The 17020-nt window shown below is 36.3% G+C and overlaps 1 protein-coding gene across 1 annotated transcript; it reads right to left on the bottom strand.

Moving 5' to 3' along the window:
- Positions 1-416: 416 nt before the first annotated feature.
- Positions 417-15178, bottom strand: GABRA6 (gamma-aminobutyric acid (GABA) A receptor, alpha 6). Its single transcript, XM_004689811.2, has 9 exons — positions 15141-15178; positions 14835-14953; positions 14276-14343; positions 12138-12358; positions 11971-12053; positions 11521-11664; positions 10980-11132; positions 9309-9568; positions 417-897 (listed from the first exon to the last, which is right to left on the bottom strand). Exons 1-9 carry the CDS (start codon positions 15176-15178, stop codon positions 622-624), a joined length of 1362 nt encoding a protein of 453 aa, XP_004689868.1. The 3' UTR covers positions 417-621.
- Between the last annotated feature and the right edge of the window lie 1842 nt (positions 15179-17020).

A 17020-nucleotide genomic window follows, 5' to 3' on the forward strand; every position in this document is an offset into this window, starting at 1 on the left:
GCATTATAGTTTTATCTACTTTATACTAAATGATACTCACAGTGACAATTAAAAACATTGAACAATGTAGGACAATGCATCTTGAAGGCAAACTCATCTCAAATCCATTGTATTGTTTTATAGAGTTTTCTCTCAGGTGTAGATATATAAGACATATTTTTAAGAGATTTTATTTATTTATGCATACAAGACCTTGGATACAAGCTGAATGAGTAGGGGTTGAGAGGATTCACCAGGGACAGAGCGGAGAATAGAACTGACAGTTTGACTGAAATATACTGCTGAGGGGAGCAGCGGGCCTGATAGGAGAGATCTGCCATACCATGTGGGTTATCTCCTTGGCTGGGGATTGAGCTCATGCTGCAGACAGCTTCATAATGCTGTGTTTTACCCCGTTGCACCACCAGGGAAGCCCTGATAAGTCACGGTTTTCAGCCACCTTCAACTTTTGGTTTTGAGGAGAAATGTTATCACTTTTTGGCTCATATGTACAATTCAAAGTTGTACATTACAGAGCTTCAATTCTGATTCCATGCTCATAAAATCATCTACACAAGTCTCAATGTTATTTAGAAAGAATGCAGAAAATAAAAATTCATGGAATATTTACTGGCCTGCAAATCAGTCAACACTGCCACTCACTTCCATTGTATCTTTGGAAAGGTAAACTACCCAATACACAAGATTGAATCCTGCAAATGCAACTGGGAAGAGAATCCGGGAGTACTGGTCTATTTTGCTGGTGCCTCCAAAGTCTGGAGAGAGTGGTGGGGGTGTGACAGGTGTTGATTCCAAGAGAGGAGCTCTGGTGAGGACTTTGCTGGTCTCACAGGATGGAACTATTGGCAAGGTGAGAGAAGTGATTCTTTTCTTCAGATGGTACTTGGAATCAGGATGCTGTAGACAAAGGCAAATATTCAGCCTAGGTGAAAGACTAGAGACCCCTTCCTTAGTCATTTATTTTTTTAATCATTAATAAAAATTCATTGACTATGTACTATTTAAGATTAAATTTGAGCAGATTGTTAATAGCATTCGGTGGTGGTACTTTTCCAAAAAAAGGAGTGCAATTTAATTCACTTCCATCCAACATCCTATAATTGAATACATCTGTGATTGATGCTAAGCAAGTCCCACATGGCAGAAACTGCTGCAGGAGATGAGTCAGGTTGCAGAGGTGTACCCACCTCTGTTATGCATAAACCTAAGGGACAATGAGTGTGGGCAGTGACAGGGGCCTTCCACTCGGAATATGTGAACTCTTTGTTAATATTAGAAATTAATAGCTCAGCTGATATTCTCTGAGACCTATCCCCAGCCTACATTCTCACTTTCACACACTTGTAAATTTTAACTCATATAAGAAGAACAAAAACAGTAAAAGGAACTCATGTATGTAAAAAAAAAGTGACAAAATATAAATACCCTTAAATTATGTGGGATGTCTGATCATGCCTTGTATTATTACAAGTGCCTCTTATGCCAGAAGGTCTATGTTGAGAGGTTTCTCCTTCCCATTCAGAATTTTCTGATTATCTCACTCCATCTGAAATCACCAAAGTATAGTTCCTTGACTAATTTCAGAATTGCTATATGTTCTTTCCTATCATTAGATTTTTCTGTTCCGCTGAAGTCAAAAGCAGCCAACTTTAGCATTGAAAAGGTCATTCACACATTTGGTAGGTGTGAAGAGGATGTTCCAGATAGCATAAATGCCTCCTCCCTGGTCAAAGGATGTGTAATCAACCATACTGGTAAATCTCAGGGCTGGATTCTGCCAACGTTTCCTCACGTCTAAAGTATGAAGCCCAGCTTAGAGACTTAGTTTGATTTAGATCCTTTCCTACAGTTGGAGTCTAGGGGTCATTTCTCTGATTTTTTCTTGTCTACATTCTGTACTAGTCACTCTTTTTGTAGTTAGCTATGCTTGCTTGGTCTCTGCCTCCAGACACTCCCTGTACATGTCCCCTGTTCTTGTAAAACCTCCTGATTTCCTCCCTGCCAGAAAAATTACCACTTTGCTGTCTGGCAGGGCATGAAACTCACAAGGTGGCGTCCCATGGTGTTGGCCAGCAACCCCACAGCTACAGGATGAGGCAGCTGCCACCTCTTTGTGGTTGAGCAACAGGACCAGAATGACCCACCGATGTGGTGACATTTGGATTACAGGAAACAACAGCCTCACAAGCCTCATCTCTCTCTCTCTCTCTTTTTCTGTTTCCCTCCTGAATTTTCCTGTTTGATTGGAAGTTTCTGAATATCTCAATAGTTATCCTAGAGGGAACAAACCCAAGGTACTTTTAGGACCAGGAAGAAAATCTGTTTATTCACCAAAATAAAACAATGATTCATGTAGTCATGCCTGAGGTCTGAGAGGACATGATCAGATGAATTTCAAGTAGACTATGTTTATTGTTTTTCTCTTGGCCCAGTACTAGGGTAGGCACTCTGGGCTGAATTAAATTACAGGTCTTTGAGGTCTAGGGAATTTAAAATAGTTGGAAGTTCAGTCTGCTGATCTTGGACAAGAGAGAAATTATAATTTCTATTAAAAATATGTGCCAGCAAAAGGATCATGCTTAGTGAAATAAGCCAGAAAGAAAAGAAAAAAATACTGGATGGTTTCACTCATAGCAGGAGTATAAAGGACCAGGGGAGTAAATAATAATAATAATAATGAACAACTATATACCAGAGACATTTTACAGGGGTGAAATGGGGAGTAAGATCAAAAACGGCGGGGGGGGAGGGAAGTGCACTAGACTATGGTGATGGTACACGAGTGATTTGGTGATGGGAAGTCCCCAGGAATTATAACTGAGATGAAAAAGACACAAAATTATGTAAAAATAAACTATTATATTATTTTTTAAAAAAAATACTATTTGAAATCACACACACACACACACACACTCAAAGTGCCAGCAGACAATAACTGTGTCTAGGGCCAACAGGCTGAGTGAAGAGAGCTGGAGTATGCTACTTGGAGTTGAATGGCACTCTGCCTTTCTTAGAAAAAAGATACAGCACCATTTCCAAAACTTTTCTGTTAGGTTCTCAAACTCAAAGTTGTACTTTAATCATTAAATATGTTATGAAAATATTCTCTACCTAAAAAAGAAATATGCTATTGTATCATCCTCTAAAAAGAATTCTCTCCCTTCCCAATAGCTGGAACAAATCATGTTATCTGATATAATATCTAAGGGCACATCTTCAGAGCAGATTTCCATTCTCAACTCATCTTGACTTTTAATGGCATGCATTGACTATCTGAAACCTGTGCTACCTCCTTTGTTAGAAAGAGAGAAGATAGTCATGAAAAAGCTCACTGAGATAAAAAAAGTGATTGAAAATGTATTCTACCATAAAAATGAAGCACAATGTTTTATCTCCCCCTCTTCTTTGGAAATGGGGGAAATTATTTGTCAATCTGTTGGTATAGTCACATTGTCACAAATGACTCAGTGAGAATTGCCAAATAACACTTGTCCAGAGTGAAGGAGCATCATTCAGGCCCAAGAAGCAAGAAAATAGAAGCAGTGTGGCTGCAGCCTGCAATCAAAGGCTCCTTACACTAGGATCTCACTTCTCACCCACTTGCCCCAGAAACTTTTTTGAGGGTTTCCAGGGTTGTACCTATGGGAACAGTTGGGTCAAAAAGCCCCTTGCTCTTTATTCACCTGTTGTTTGAATTAGACACTCCCTAAGCTTCAAACTCCACTTTAAAGTTACCGGCAATTATGTCCTTTGTAAGTTGCTTTTTTTTTTTTTAAATTTCTTTAATAATTTGAGAAAGAAAATGTAAGATATATTCCCATATTACAAAAATATATGTGTACTACATTTTTCTGCTTACTTAGCTGTTGCAACTCTTGTAACAGTTACCAAATTCTTCCTTGTAAATATTATTTCTGTTGTGACTTGTGTTCTTTCCTGCATGGCATTTCCTGATGGTAAAAGGGATATTCTCATGTATGAATGCTCAGTTGCCAGTGCATAGAATATGTAGCATATGCGTAATAAATATGCTAAAAATCAACAACTGGGGGAAAATGTAAACACTTTCCAAGATTTCTTAGAGTAGTCAAGCATCAAGAAGAGACCAAAAACTTAATGATTATGTTGCCTTATATTTTAAAACAGTGTTTTAGATTGTAACATTACATTACATATATCATTTCTAAATGCTTACCACTGATAATCACTATATGGCACTTTGCATGCATCATTTTGTTTTTTCCTAGAAATAATCTACAACATAATATTAGTACTATTTTCGTTTTAAAGATGAGTGACTGAAGATTTATGCAAGGATCTCAGCGTCCCTCTCAAAGACCAAATATACTCTCAGCAGAAAGTTATTCTTCCCATGTGCTTTAGGGTTTAGGGCAAGCTTTCTTAGCCACAGAACTACTGAGATTTTGGGAAGGGATAATTCTTTGTCATTGACAACTGTCCTGCATATCATGGGCATTGAGAGGCAACCCTGACCTCTAATCAGCACATGCTTGTAATACTCATTCTCTGGAGCTGCAAAAACTAACAATTTCTACATACCTTTTCAAACATTCTCTAGGTGAGAGGCAGGAGGGTTCACCCACCCTGCATCCCTGGTGGTCCAGAGGTGCAACTTTTCCACTGACCAGTGGGTTTGGGACATTTCTAAATGGCAGTAAATATGATCACCTAAAGGACATTCAAGAGACCTTGCTAACCCACAGGTTGGATATTCAGCTTCTGGATAATTGGGAATTGGCAGCATGAGGAGACTGGATGCCAATTTAATAGAATCACATTAAATTTCTAAAATGAAAAGAAAGTCAGTCTTGCAAGCCGTGCAAGCTACAGGTTTGCATCAGACCCCGCCTGCTCTATTGTATGCCTGGCAGCTTTGGCTGATGGTAAAATAGGCTTTTGTTAGAGTCCAGATGAGGGCTCAGCTTGGGGCTGTCACTGTTTTGAGTGGAACACCTATGGTTTTGAATTTTTCCAATGCTCCCCTGCTGCTGAATGCCATCCTGCTCTGGGTATTTTTAGAATATTGCTTTGTTTTAAGTAACACCATATTGCAAAGGTACTTTGAGTCAAACTGGACTGGTATGAGACTCATCATTTGGTGTAGGGAGTACAACATTTGGGGAGAACTTAGAGCAATTTTAATACAATATAGAATAAGCCTAAAAGCCTAATGCCTTAAAGACCAGGTGCACTGGACTATCTCAGAGAGTGATTCTGACCATGCATTCCTCAAAGGTCAAACAACCCAGCTGCTTTTACAACTAGCAAACAGGGGCACTAAAAATATGAGAAATTATTTTCAAAATATTTTGCATTTGAAACTTTTAAAAAACAGTCATATTATTCATTATGGAGAAAACAAAATGTCATAAATTCTTTTTTTTTTTTTTTTTTTGGTTACAACTATTAGAGTGAGGAACAGAGATGATTCAGAATTTCTATAGAGATCTACAGTTAGTTTAATGGCATCTCTCTGGTGGGTTAGCAATGCAGGGATGATGCTTGGGAACTATAGAGAAATGCCTGGAAGGTGTAGCATAGAATATTGGGCAGGGTTCTGACAAATAGGGAGAGATAACAGTCTGCATTTCATCCACCCCAACCTCTCTTAACTCACACAATGGCACATCCTTGAGGAAGGGACACTGTGATCTTTCTGGGACATAGACTCTCTGAAGATCTGAATTGAACCCTTAATTTTAGTTAGTAATGAGAGTACTTGACAGAAATTTCAGCAATATATGAAAAAGGAGAGATGATTCTTCCAGTATTCTGTATATCAGGTGGGCAACATGATAATAGCCAGGTGTCTTTTTCAAGACACCCCCATCTTGAAAAAGAAAGTAAAAGGATATATGTCTCTGTGCCCAAATTTCTTTTTGGTATGCAACAACCTTAAGTGCTTCTCGAGCAGGGCCAGGTTCATCTTTCTGTTCTCAGATTAGGCATCACTTCATCCAGATTGGAAACCCCTGCAGAGTGAGCTAGGTGTTCCTGCATCACCCTTCTTCAGTCTACTGTAGATCTCTAATTATAGCTTTTATCACCATGTATTGTCATAGCACTTTAACTTGTGTCTCTTTCTATTGAACAAGAAGCTCCATGAGGGATGAGGCCCCTTGATCACACCCACCAATGTGCCCACAGCAGTCTATAAAGGATCTGGCATGTAAACACACTTTAAATACTTACGGTATGAATAATTCAATGAATACATAGGAACTCAATAAGTGGGTGCCAGTTACAAAGAACAAAGAGGAAATGAATAAACAATGCAATCAGTATAAAGGTAGTTATTATCCCAACTAAAGTAATTTTGGTCAATTTTATTTGCTAACAACTTTCCAAATATTGATATATCATATCTCCTATAAAAAAAGAGACACCATATTGGATTTTTTTTTTGATGTGGTTGGGAGAAGATTATTTTTTTAAGCATAGTGATGAGGACTTAGAACTTAAAAATAACAAGGTAACTAGCAAACCAACCAAAAAGACATCAGGGTTCAAATTTGATCTGATATATAGCCTAAGTACATCCCAGACTCAATGCTGAAGCAGGAATAACTCTAATGCCAAGAGAGCATGCTGGAATTTAAATAAATAAATAAATAGACAAATAGACAAACAAACAAATAAATAAGGAAATATACCATTATAAGCAGGAAAGAAGCTGTGGACAATTTCCTTTCAAAATCTAAAAACAACGTTTCAAATTACAAATGCCTGAAAATCAGTGAGAATTAGTCTTCTAAGTACTTCTGAGAATTTATACTTAGGTATTATCTTCAGATTTTAGTAACAGATTTAAAATGCCTAAATTTTCTTGTCATTACTGATATTAAATTTCGAGGTCAAAATAAAATTAATAAATTGTTCCCACACTCATCCTAAGTAGTGCCTTGTGAAAAGTAATGAACACTTTAAAATATACAACTTGGAATCACATGAAATACTCAAGCACTTAATTTCAATCCAACATCACCCCATTGCTTTGCTATTTCAAAGTACAACTTATTCAAAGAAAGTTATTTTGATTACAACCGAATAGGCATTTTAAAATGTCATGGTATTTGAAAGAAAAAAAAAAAATGTCCTGGCAATCATAATATTCCATTGCGTAGTATAAATTGCAAATGTGTAATTTATATTTGTTATTCTATATTACATGAGGCAAAACTTTAAGTTTTGACATGAATAAATAAAATATAAATGTGCTATGTAATCATCTATATTTATTTATGTTGCTTTGAGATTTGTACTGTTAGGTTTGGTTCTATTTAGATTTCTATTTATATATGTTTGCCTTGCCTTATAGAAGCAAAATTTTGACTTTTTATTGCCTTAGAATATTTTAGGTGGAATCAGGTTTAGAAATACACTTTTTCATGGGAAATAAAGCAACTTGCAAGAAAAAGAGAACTTTGAGACGATTTAATGCATTTTTTATCTACCTTCCCAAAGGACCTGCTCATTATATGTTACTATTTTAGAAGGTTAGAAGATAGTATATAAGAAGACCTGAGATTTCAAATTCCATCTTATTAATAAAGTGTACCTTTAAAATAATAGCCTCAGGGAATAATAATTCTATGCTTTCTCCAAGGATTTGAAACCATAGTTTTCTCAGTAATATATATTTCAAAGAGTTGAAGGAAGTCTCTCCTTTTATCTCAGGATCTGATCCATGAACACATTGAAAACCATTGGAGTTATTTTTTACAGTTTCTCAAGAACTTCTCTTTTTATTTTTAATGTATTTCTTAAATAAGAAACTGTCAAACTAAATTTTGATATTTCTCTTTCCTTTTTAGATAATGCTAATATATGAAATTTAAACAATGTGTAAGTTATATACCTATATAAATGTAGATGGCTTATAATGTAATTATTTGTTTTTATAAGAAAAATAGTTCTTAAAAAGTATTTGGAATGTATATATCATTGATGGAATATCTTTGATGGAAAAAATGGTTTCTAGTGTTTTGGACTGAGTCTTCAGACTGACATTTCTGTTATAGAAATTATATTTTTTGAGTTTTTAAAACATGTTCACATATAAAGAAAACAGTAAGTCAAGGGAAGTATTTGGAGAATATTGTACCTCCATTTGGGAAATATTAGAATATTTTATGCAGTGGTTTCTCTCTAGCGCATTTTAGTCTTCGAGGAATTCCCAGGGTGTGGAATTCCTTAGCCTTTTATAAGGTCTGGCTATCAGGAGTTATGGAATAAATTCCCTGTGTTTCTGTGAACCATAACTAACCTTTCCTCTCTTGAAACTTTGTCTCCTCTTTTATAACAGGAGGTTATAATCTAAATCACTGGGAAGCAAGCTTTTTATTTTTTTTTAAATGAGAGCAAACTCAGGAAAAAATATGTAAATTATCCATTTCTAGTTAACTTGTAAATGGTCTTATCCCTTAGAGAAAATGTAAATTCTGGGTTTTTTTTTTTTAGTTTATTAAACAAAAATATTCATTTAAAAATTACCAGGACCAAATTTTCTTCTTTTTCTAAAAGATACTTCTGGAGTTTGTATTGAAATAAAAATATATATATACTTATCAATCAGTTATGTAACCCATTTTAAAAAGTGCAGGAATATACTTAATTGTTGTAAACTTGGGGCAAGCAAATTAATGACCCCTGGGTGATTATTGTTATTGTTTGTTTATTAGTCAACAAACCTGTGGTGCCAGAGCTTAACCATAGTAAATCCGAACTTAAATTTTTAGGTACGTCCTATTGATATAAGTCTTTGAGTAAAAAAACCTCAATATACATGCACCTAATACATGAATATTGGATTTATTTTCACATGAACCAAATACTTAGCTTATGACTCAGCATTCATGAGCCTTGAAATAAAGCCGCAAGAATTTTCTAGCAAAACCATGCATTTGATAGGAATCCTGTTTCTTTCCTGCAAACTCTGAAGCCTCATTAGGAACATTCTTTTTCTGACTTTATTCTCACCAGTTGGTATAGCTGAACCTGTTCAAAGGCAGAATCTAAAGTCTGAGAAGAATTTTCTCCTTTCCTGTGAGAGTTCAGAATTGGTGAGTAGTAGTGAGGAGGTTGAAAGAAGGATACCAACGGTTTAGAGCAAAGATATATGAAGGATGGTGCCTTGGCTTTTCTCTGTGAAGTTGGATATGAAACTCGCTAGATTTACCTGCCTTGCACTCAACTGACATTACCCCTGATCTACATAGTTGTTTTTGATCAGTGTTTGAACTATCCTTTCCTGTAAGATAGGCAACATTGGAAAAGTAAACAATTACCAATACAATCTCAGCTCCCAAAGGTTCCGTCGCCTTCGATATTGTCACAGGGGGTGAGGTGGCGATCTGTGCCTTCCTTTTAGTTTTCTGGGCCTGCAGGTTGGTGAAGTAGTTGACAGCTGCAAACTCAATGAGTGCAGAGAAGACAAAAGCAAAGCAAACAGCTATGAACCAATCCATGGCAGTCGCATAGGACACTTTGGGCAAGGAGTGCCGGGCACTGATGCTTAAAGTGGTCATGGTTAAAACAGTGGTGATTCCTAAAATAAAAAAAGAAAGGGAAAGGCAGTGTTATCTTTGGGGATTCTGTGATCAGATGAGAACATATTGGTGGAGAGGACTTACCATTCTACAAAGATACTTTTTAAAAAATATAATCCTGTTGATTTACAATTACTTGTTTTTCTGTAGTTCAGAGTTATACCTCACCTCACCCACCACCAAAGCTGAGTTCCCTTCCCACCATCAGACTGTAGCTACCCCATGCTTGCTTTCCTAGCTGAGCCCCTCTTCAGTCATTGACACCAACTAAGGAGGAATTATTTTATAATAGTTGTTCACAGTTTTTATCACAGGTGTTAACTATTTGGAATCCTTCTATACCTAATGATGATGTGTATATTGTAGTTGCTCAAAAATATTTGTGGAAATCAATTGTAAAATTTAAGTTATGAATAAATTCTAATTTTTACTATTTGAGAAAACTTAATATTATCAAGTGAAAGAAACCTTGAACTTCTGGTCAATTTTAAAAGTTGATACTGTCTTCCATCACTTTAGAGAAGTTTATCTGGAGAAATAGTAAATATAAAGTTAGGTCCTTCAATTTTTATTATTATTATTATTTTTAGTTTTAGTCTGATGTTACTCATGAAAAACACTTTTCATCACTCACTTGCCAGCAATATGTACTGATATATGCCATGGAGGAATTATATACTTTAGAGATATGTAGCACTAACGTTTACCAACATTGTATATTTATTCTTTTACATTGTTCAGAAGGAACTATGTTTTAATGTGGTAAATTAAAGAGTTATAATTCATCTCAGATTACAATTAGACCCAAGTCTTCCCTACTAATCATGAATACTCAGAAAAAAAAAATGATTTTTTTTTACTAATGGTATTTTCTGTTACAGTTCATTCTCTTATTCCATCCAAAGATAATTTCAAAGATAGTTGTGATTCTATCCATCATAAACAGCTAAATATTTGAGTTGGAACCACAGAAAACTGGTGACATTTAATGATTTCCAGGCCTACCAAAAAGGCAATTTTTAATCACTGATCTAACAAAAACAAGATACAATTTACATGCTAGCAGGTCCAAGAACTTTGCTTTTTTGTGTCATGGATTTATATGTCAGTTTTTACTTTTCTACTCTTCCTTAGCTGCAAAAAAAGCTAATAGAGATAAAAAAAAAAAGCTTCTATATAGGACACATGAAAGTCACAGGAAGCCAGCTAGAATAACTGCTGAAACAAATTGTTCATCACATAGCTTGCAATAAGATGAAAGTCATTTTACATGATACACATACCTGAATGAGACTGGAGGCTATATTGCTATTGTGTGCCAAACAAGTACACCAGGGTGAATATTCACCTAAAATATACAAGCCTGGGGTGAAGAAGAAATGGAAATGGAGGCCAAGAAGTGAGACTTACCAAAGACAGTTCTTGCTGGGACAGACTCCTTGTTAATCCAGAAGGATACCTGGGAAAGGATGACTGTCATGATACAAGGAGTATATATCTGAATCATGAAGTAACCCATCTTCCTTTGCAAGTGGAAATAAACTGTCATTATTACATATTCACCTGTTAGGAAACATAGATATCAAGATTATTGCTTAGACAGGGTACAAAAAGAATGTAACTTGAAATGTATATTGCAGACCTTTAAATTAACAGAAAGGAAGAAAAGCAAAGGCATCCTTCATTGTATGGCAAAGCAAATGATTGAGGCATAAGCTCATTCTTTTCGATGCAATTCTTTGTGTCATATATGTACAACTACTCATTCCAAGACTACACAAATCTTTATATGCACATTGTTGCAAAATAAATTTTAAAGAAAGCTATTCATCACTTCAAGGCAGTAAGCTTAACTGTGTATTACTAGCAGAGAAAAACAAAACAGGTATTTTAAAAATGTGCCATGGAAACATCTTGATGGAATACACCCATGCATCAATTCAAGTCTTACCTGTGTTAGATTTAATTGTCTCACTAGATACTGTTTGTCCAAGAAGATCATACTGGAGGAGGCTTGAAGATTCTTCTGGGACTTCTACTGAGTAAAGTGGTCCTTTTTTCCATGTATATATGATTTCACTTTTGGGGTAAGCATCTGAATTTTATTTTAAAAAAGAAACATAGCAGTGCTTCCACTAGTCATGTTTTTCTTTCTTTCAAAGCAAAACTTGCCCATGTGAAAAGGAAATGCAAATGTAAATTTCCTTTATTGTTTTTCTTTACTTTGGGTGACTAAAACCTCCAAATGTAAGATTGATGATGACATAATTACAGAAGTGTATTCTTGGAGCCCAAAGTGTCATAGTAATACTACTTTTTTGCTTTCTAGTATCAGACTAAAACCAAACAGTCACATATTTGGAATCATTATTTCACTCTTAGAAACATTTTTGTAACTTACAACTCCCAAACTTGAGTGGACAAGCATGGCCATCCATAGGAAAATTAACCAGCCTCATGGGACAGTCAGCATTGATGGTAAGCCTAGGAACATTGAAATAAATAGTTCTGAGTTAGGGTGATGGGTGAATTATTTGGATAGAAGGAGTAGAATTGGGAAAATCTCACCTCATGGTGTAGAGGATGGTCCCATTCTGCATTATTCGGAAGAGTTTATTAGGAGTTGTCATATTGTGAGCAATTGATTTTTTGCCATTCCTGAAAAATGTGTCAGGCGTCCAGATTTTACTGACCATCAAGTTATTCAAACTTAAAATCTCAGTTGGCCCCCCAAACTTCAACCTCTCATCAGTCCACGTCTGGCGGAAAAAAACATCCATTGTATATTCCTAAGGGAGAAGAAAATACTCAGGCAGTCTGGAAGATGGTTGGTTAAGAGTAGTTTATTCACTATCATATGTCCAATCCAAAAACCTAAGAAATAAAGCAGCTTTTTATGACAGTTACTTCAGATGAAAGTTATAATTGCAGTGATTTTTTTTTCAATTTCAAAGTTGGTGACATTATCAGAAATGATAATACTGTACTATTCGACCCTCCTGCCTCCTTGACTCTCCTCAGTGTTCTTCCTGTTTTCCAAAATATCAGTCATCCATGGGCCTATTTCCCTCCGTATTTTAGAATAACAGTCAGTGAAGAGGATTAAAGTCTGAGCTTTAGTTCTGACCTACCTTCCATCAGTCAGGCTAACTGTTCCTTAGTTTCTTACTTGTCTTGGAAACTTTCCTGGCCATCCTGGTGCTGTTCAGTCAAGTTCCCAGTTAGATAAATTTAAATTTTCCCTGGTTGTATATCATAACTATTTATATTGTTCTCAGAGAACACAAAAGCAAGTAGCATCATTTAAGTAAGCATAATCAAAATGATGAATTTTAATACGTAGCTTTTATGAAATCACATTAAAATCTTAAAATTATTGTAAAGACTATTTCAAAAGTCAATAAATGATAACTTGTGGCTATTTCAAAATATCACCAATTCTTGCTTTGTCTACTTTATCTGTTCCTTTTTGACAGCTGTTACTGTAAGTAGTGACTATATTTTGCAAATATAATTGATACATAAAAATCTAAGTAATAACGGTCCAGATTATAAAAAAAAAAGCTAATGTACTTAAAAAGGAAAGGCATGCGTAAAGTAAGTTTCCAAATATTCTCAGACTTCCCCAGCACAGACAGTTATTTGTACTTGGGGTGAGTCAGTGCTGAAATGACAGCTGTAATTGCAAAATATTTGAGGATTCTGGATAATGCTGACTCTCCTTTCTCTCAGGTGTTAAAATGTTTATTTTTAAAATAAAAGCAATTTCACTCTCCCTGTTCCTTGTCTTCTTTCTTACTCCCCCAATTTTTTTGTTCCCCAATTTGCTTCTTTCTTTGCCCTTCTTTCAATGTTTTTGTTCCCCAATTCACTTCTTTCTTTGCCCTTCTTTACTTTTTCTTTTTTTGTATGTCCATGTCAATTCAAAAGGCAAAGATTTAAAACAAATATCTCTTAATAACTTTTTTCACAATTACATTTCCTCAATAAAATGTAATGATATATCTTTAAAGATAATTATGTTTACTTCAGTTTTAGTGTTGATGTTTTACTCTTGGGGGAAAGTGGTACCGGAGAACTATGAAAGAATATCATGATACACTTTGTTCTAAAAGACTGATTCAGGTTTCTATTGCCATCGCTATAAATACCCTCTTACAGATCCACAGCCATCTGTACCTGGAACAGAGTCACAGGAACACCTGCTGGTACTTTTGCCATGTAAAGGTGGAATTCATTAGATTTTTCCAAATGACTCCCTTTACTGTTTCAGTACAATATACTGAAAGGGATATACTACAAAAAACAGTTAGATTTTAAGTTTCTTAAATAACTTCTTTACTCTTATCTAGTGTAACATCATTGCTGTATTTCCAGCATCCAATGCTGTTACTCCATCTTCATAAAGATGGGGACAATCTTCTTGTAGGGAAGAATTGGTTCAATATACCATTTATGGTATATAGATGTAAGAGAGAACATTATTGTAACAAGTGCCTACATTCAGCAGAACCCTTAGTGACCCTGTAGGTAAGTTATTAATCGGCTCTAATGTCCCTGCCCTCCCAGCAGCCCCCCTCCACACATGACATCATGGATCAGAAGCCAGGCTTGGTAACAATGCCCAGTGTGGTGAGTTATGGGACTCAACCTCCCTCCTCCCACCCTACAGCTAAAATTGTTCTCCTCACTCTGAGCTCACTCACCATGTCCACATCTGACACAGGCCCAAAACTGGTCACATAAATATCTGTTTTCACTTCAGTGACAGCACCTGAAAAGAGCCCCATGGGATGCAGTCAATTATCTCCAAAGGCATTTGTGGACAGAATTCAGTGACTCGACCACCAAGACCCTCCCCTTGAGTTTTTAAGATCTGAATTTTTTTTTTTTTTGGTCTGGTTAGTGTGTAGAATTTAAGGAATAGGAGAGAAATAGGTAGTATTTTAATAAAAATTAATATGATTATATATACTGATATCATTGAACACAACAAGTGTTCCACAGGAGGAAACTGAGTAAGTACACAACTTTACATGGTGAGGGTACACACATCATAAAGTTGAGGAAACAGGCTCAGAGTTCAGATAACTTATATATAATAAGGTCAGTAATGAGGAAGGGGCAGAGCTAGATGGGAACACACATGTCCTCTCTCCACACCCCTGCACCTTCTCGCTCTCCCGTCCTCCCCACACCTTTGGATCTTTGAACCTAGTGAAGCAGAATGCGAATATTTTATGTAGTAAGGAAGCTGCTTCTTACCTCCAAATCCTGGCCTTAGTCGATTGTCATAGCCTTCAAGCAAGTTGTCCAGGATCCGACTGACATTTTCTGAATAGAAGTTTCCTTCATCTTCAAGTGTCCCTAGGGCATTTTCTATCCTGTGGGTAGACCATCAGTAATCCTCACTGCCAGCCTCAGGGAACAGATGCTATTCAAAATATCTTGTCTATCCCACCCCAACAATAACACCACACAACCCCTACTGCTTCTGCAAAACCACCCATGGGTGTGTGCCTCTACTTTCCTCAAAGCTAAAAGGAAAAATAAGAAAAAAATCTTACTTACCACAGTGTAACGTACAGCCAGGGTAGAAGCGATGCCATCCTACACCACAGTCTCCTGCTACCTCCTCCCCCAATCAGCTTTCCTTTGCCAATCAACTAGAGAAATCTTCTGAAAACCCTCATCTCCCTTTTCCTGGTTTGCCTTCAGCCAGTAATCCAATAGATGTGGAGGTTGCCAGCAAAACTTTAAGGGGTCCCCTGCTCCCTTTACTCTTGTTTCTATATTTTCACATGGAACAAGGTGGCTTGTGGACTTAACGCTATCCCGATGGACAGTCAGCCTCCTCTGACTAACTCAGTTGGGAAATGAAAATCTGAAGGACAGTGCATGGTCAGAGAGCTGTGACAATAATCAAAAAAGGCATTAGGGGAGATTAGAAGGAAGAAATCCACTGCTAGTTTTGGCATGGAATTAGCAGGGCCCTGGAAGGAAATCTGGAAAACAGTGGCATCTTGCTGATTGAGATTATGTTCCAATGGACTCAGCATTTATTATTTCTATGGTTCACAGAAGGATTCCTACACAGCTCTCACTGCTGAAAAAAAAGTCTGATGATATTGGCATGCTCTTAGTTTTTTTTTTTTCCCTTTCTGATAACAGTTTTGTTGTGTTATGTACACTTTTCCTTTTTATTGAAAAATGCTCTTCATTCTTTATGGAAAATAACTTACAACAAACCAAACCAATCCTGGCTGGCTACTAGGTTAGTGTGTATGTGTGTGTTTGTGCATATGTGTGTATATATGCATGTATGTATGTGTGTTTTAAGTACTTCCCTGGACTTTACTGTCAAAGGTTACTATTTCAAGCAAGATATAAATGGCTCTTGATGCTATCTTTAGAAACCAGCCTATTGAGTAGTAATGTCTGGTAATGGCCTATCAAGCTGTCCCATGTAAAGATGCTATAATTAAGACAGCCATAGAAAGAGCTAATGGTAATATTGCTGACACTGTTTAATTAGGCTTACCACCAGTCAGTTAAAAGCAAAATATTTGATTCAAGAAATAGTATTTTGAAGGGAGGAACAGAGTTAACCAAAATAAGCCATATAGATATGACCACAAATTTGAGAGCTCAGAGGGGGAGGGGAAAGTAGGAAACTAAAGGAAAGGATTCAATGAATTTTTTAAAAAGATTTATTTATTTAAGCTTACAAAACTGGGGTACAGGTCAGAGGTGTGGTGGGTAGGAGGATTCACCAGAGACAGTGTGGGGAGCAGAAGAGGCAGATTGACAAAGTACACTGCTGAGGGGAGCAGTGGGTGGGTCAGAAGAGGTCTGCCACACCATTTGGGTCAACTTCTTGGCGGGGGATGGAACTCGTGCTGCAGTGGCTTCTGAGAGCTTCATAATGTGGTTCATTAACCCGTTGCACCACCAGGGAAGGCCTGATTCAATGCATCTTGAGGGAAAATTATGAGTTCTGTGCTGGTGGGCATGCCTTAGTGACATGCGTTTTAAGACATCTGGACCTATTCCCCTATATTGTATGGTGTTGTAAAGCAGTGTTCCCTCTGTGAAAGAATAATTACAGGGAAATATATACTACATCCAGATTTGTAGGAGGAAGTTGGAATATTAAACTTTAAACTTTAAATAAAAATTAATAACACAAAAGAAAAACTTGGTGACTGTGAATTTAAATGTTATATATGTTTATATCAATACAGTTCATTTTATTTTATTTATATGTGAACAATATTTATATGTATAGTCTATGGAAATTTATATCACACAATTTTATATAGTATATATGACTTTGATATATGCATGCTTTATATGAAACATTTTATATATACATATTTATATATTTTTTAAAATTAGAAACAAAAGAGCAAGAATCAAAATTCTCACTCCCAGCCCTCTTGCCATATCCA

The sequence above is a fragment of the Condylura cristata genome, unplaced genomic scaffold (genome assembly GCF_000260355.1).
Source record: "Condylura cristata isolate star-nosed mole 26May11 unplaced genomic scaffold, ConCri1.0 scaffold00026, whole genome shotgun sequence".
In the NCBI taxonomy this organism is placed as follows: Eukaryota; Metazoa; Chordata; class Mammalia; order Eulipotyphla; family Talpidae; genus Condylura; species Condylura cristata.

What these genes read in the sequence shown, in the direction of transcription:
- GABRA6 (XM_004689811.2), bottom strand. Translation starts at nt 15,178, where the DNA reads ATGGCATCGCTTCTACCCTGGCTGTACGTTACACTGTG. An exon ending in CCCAGCAAGAACTGTCTTTG is followed by an intron (nt 9,569 to 10,979) that starts GTAAGTCTCACT and finishes TTTTTATTTTAG; the next exon opens with GAATCACCACTGTTTTAACC. An exon ending in TGGGAGCTGAGATTGTATTG is followed by an intron (nt 898 to 9,308) that starts GTAATTGTTTAC and finishes CTTTGTCTACAG; the next exon opens with CATCCTGATTCCAAGTACCA.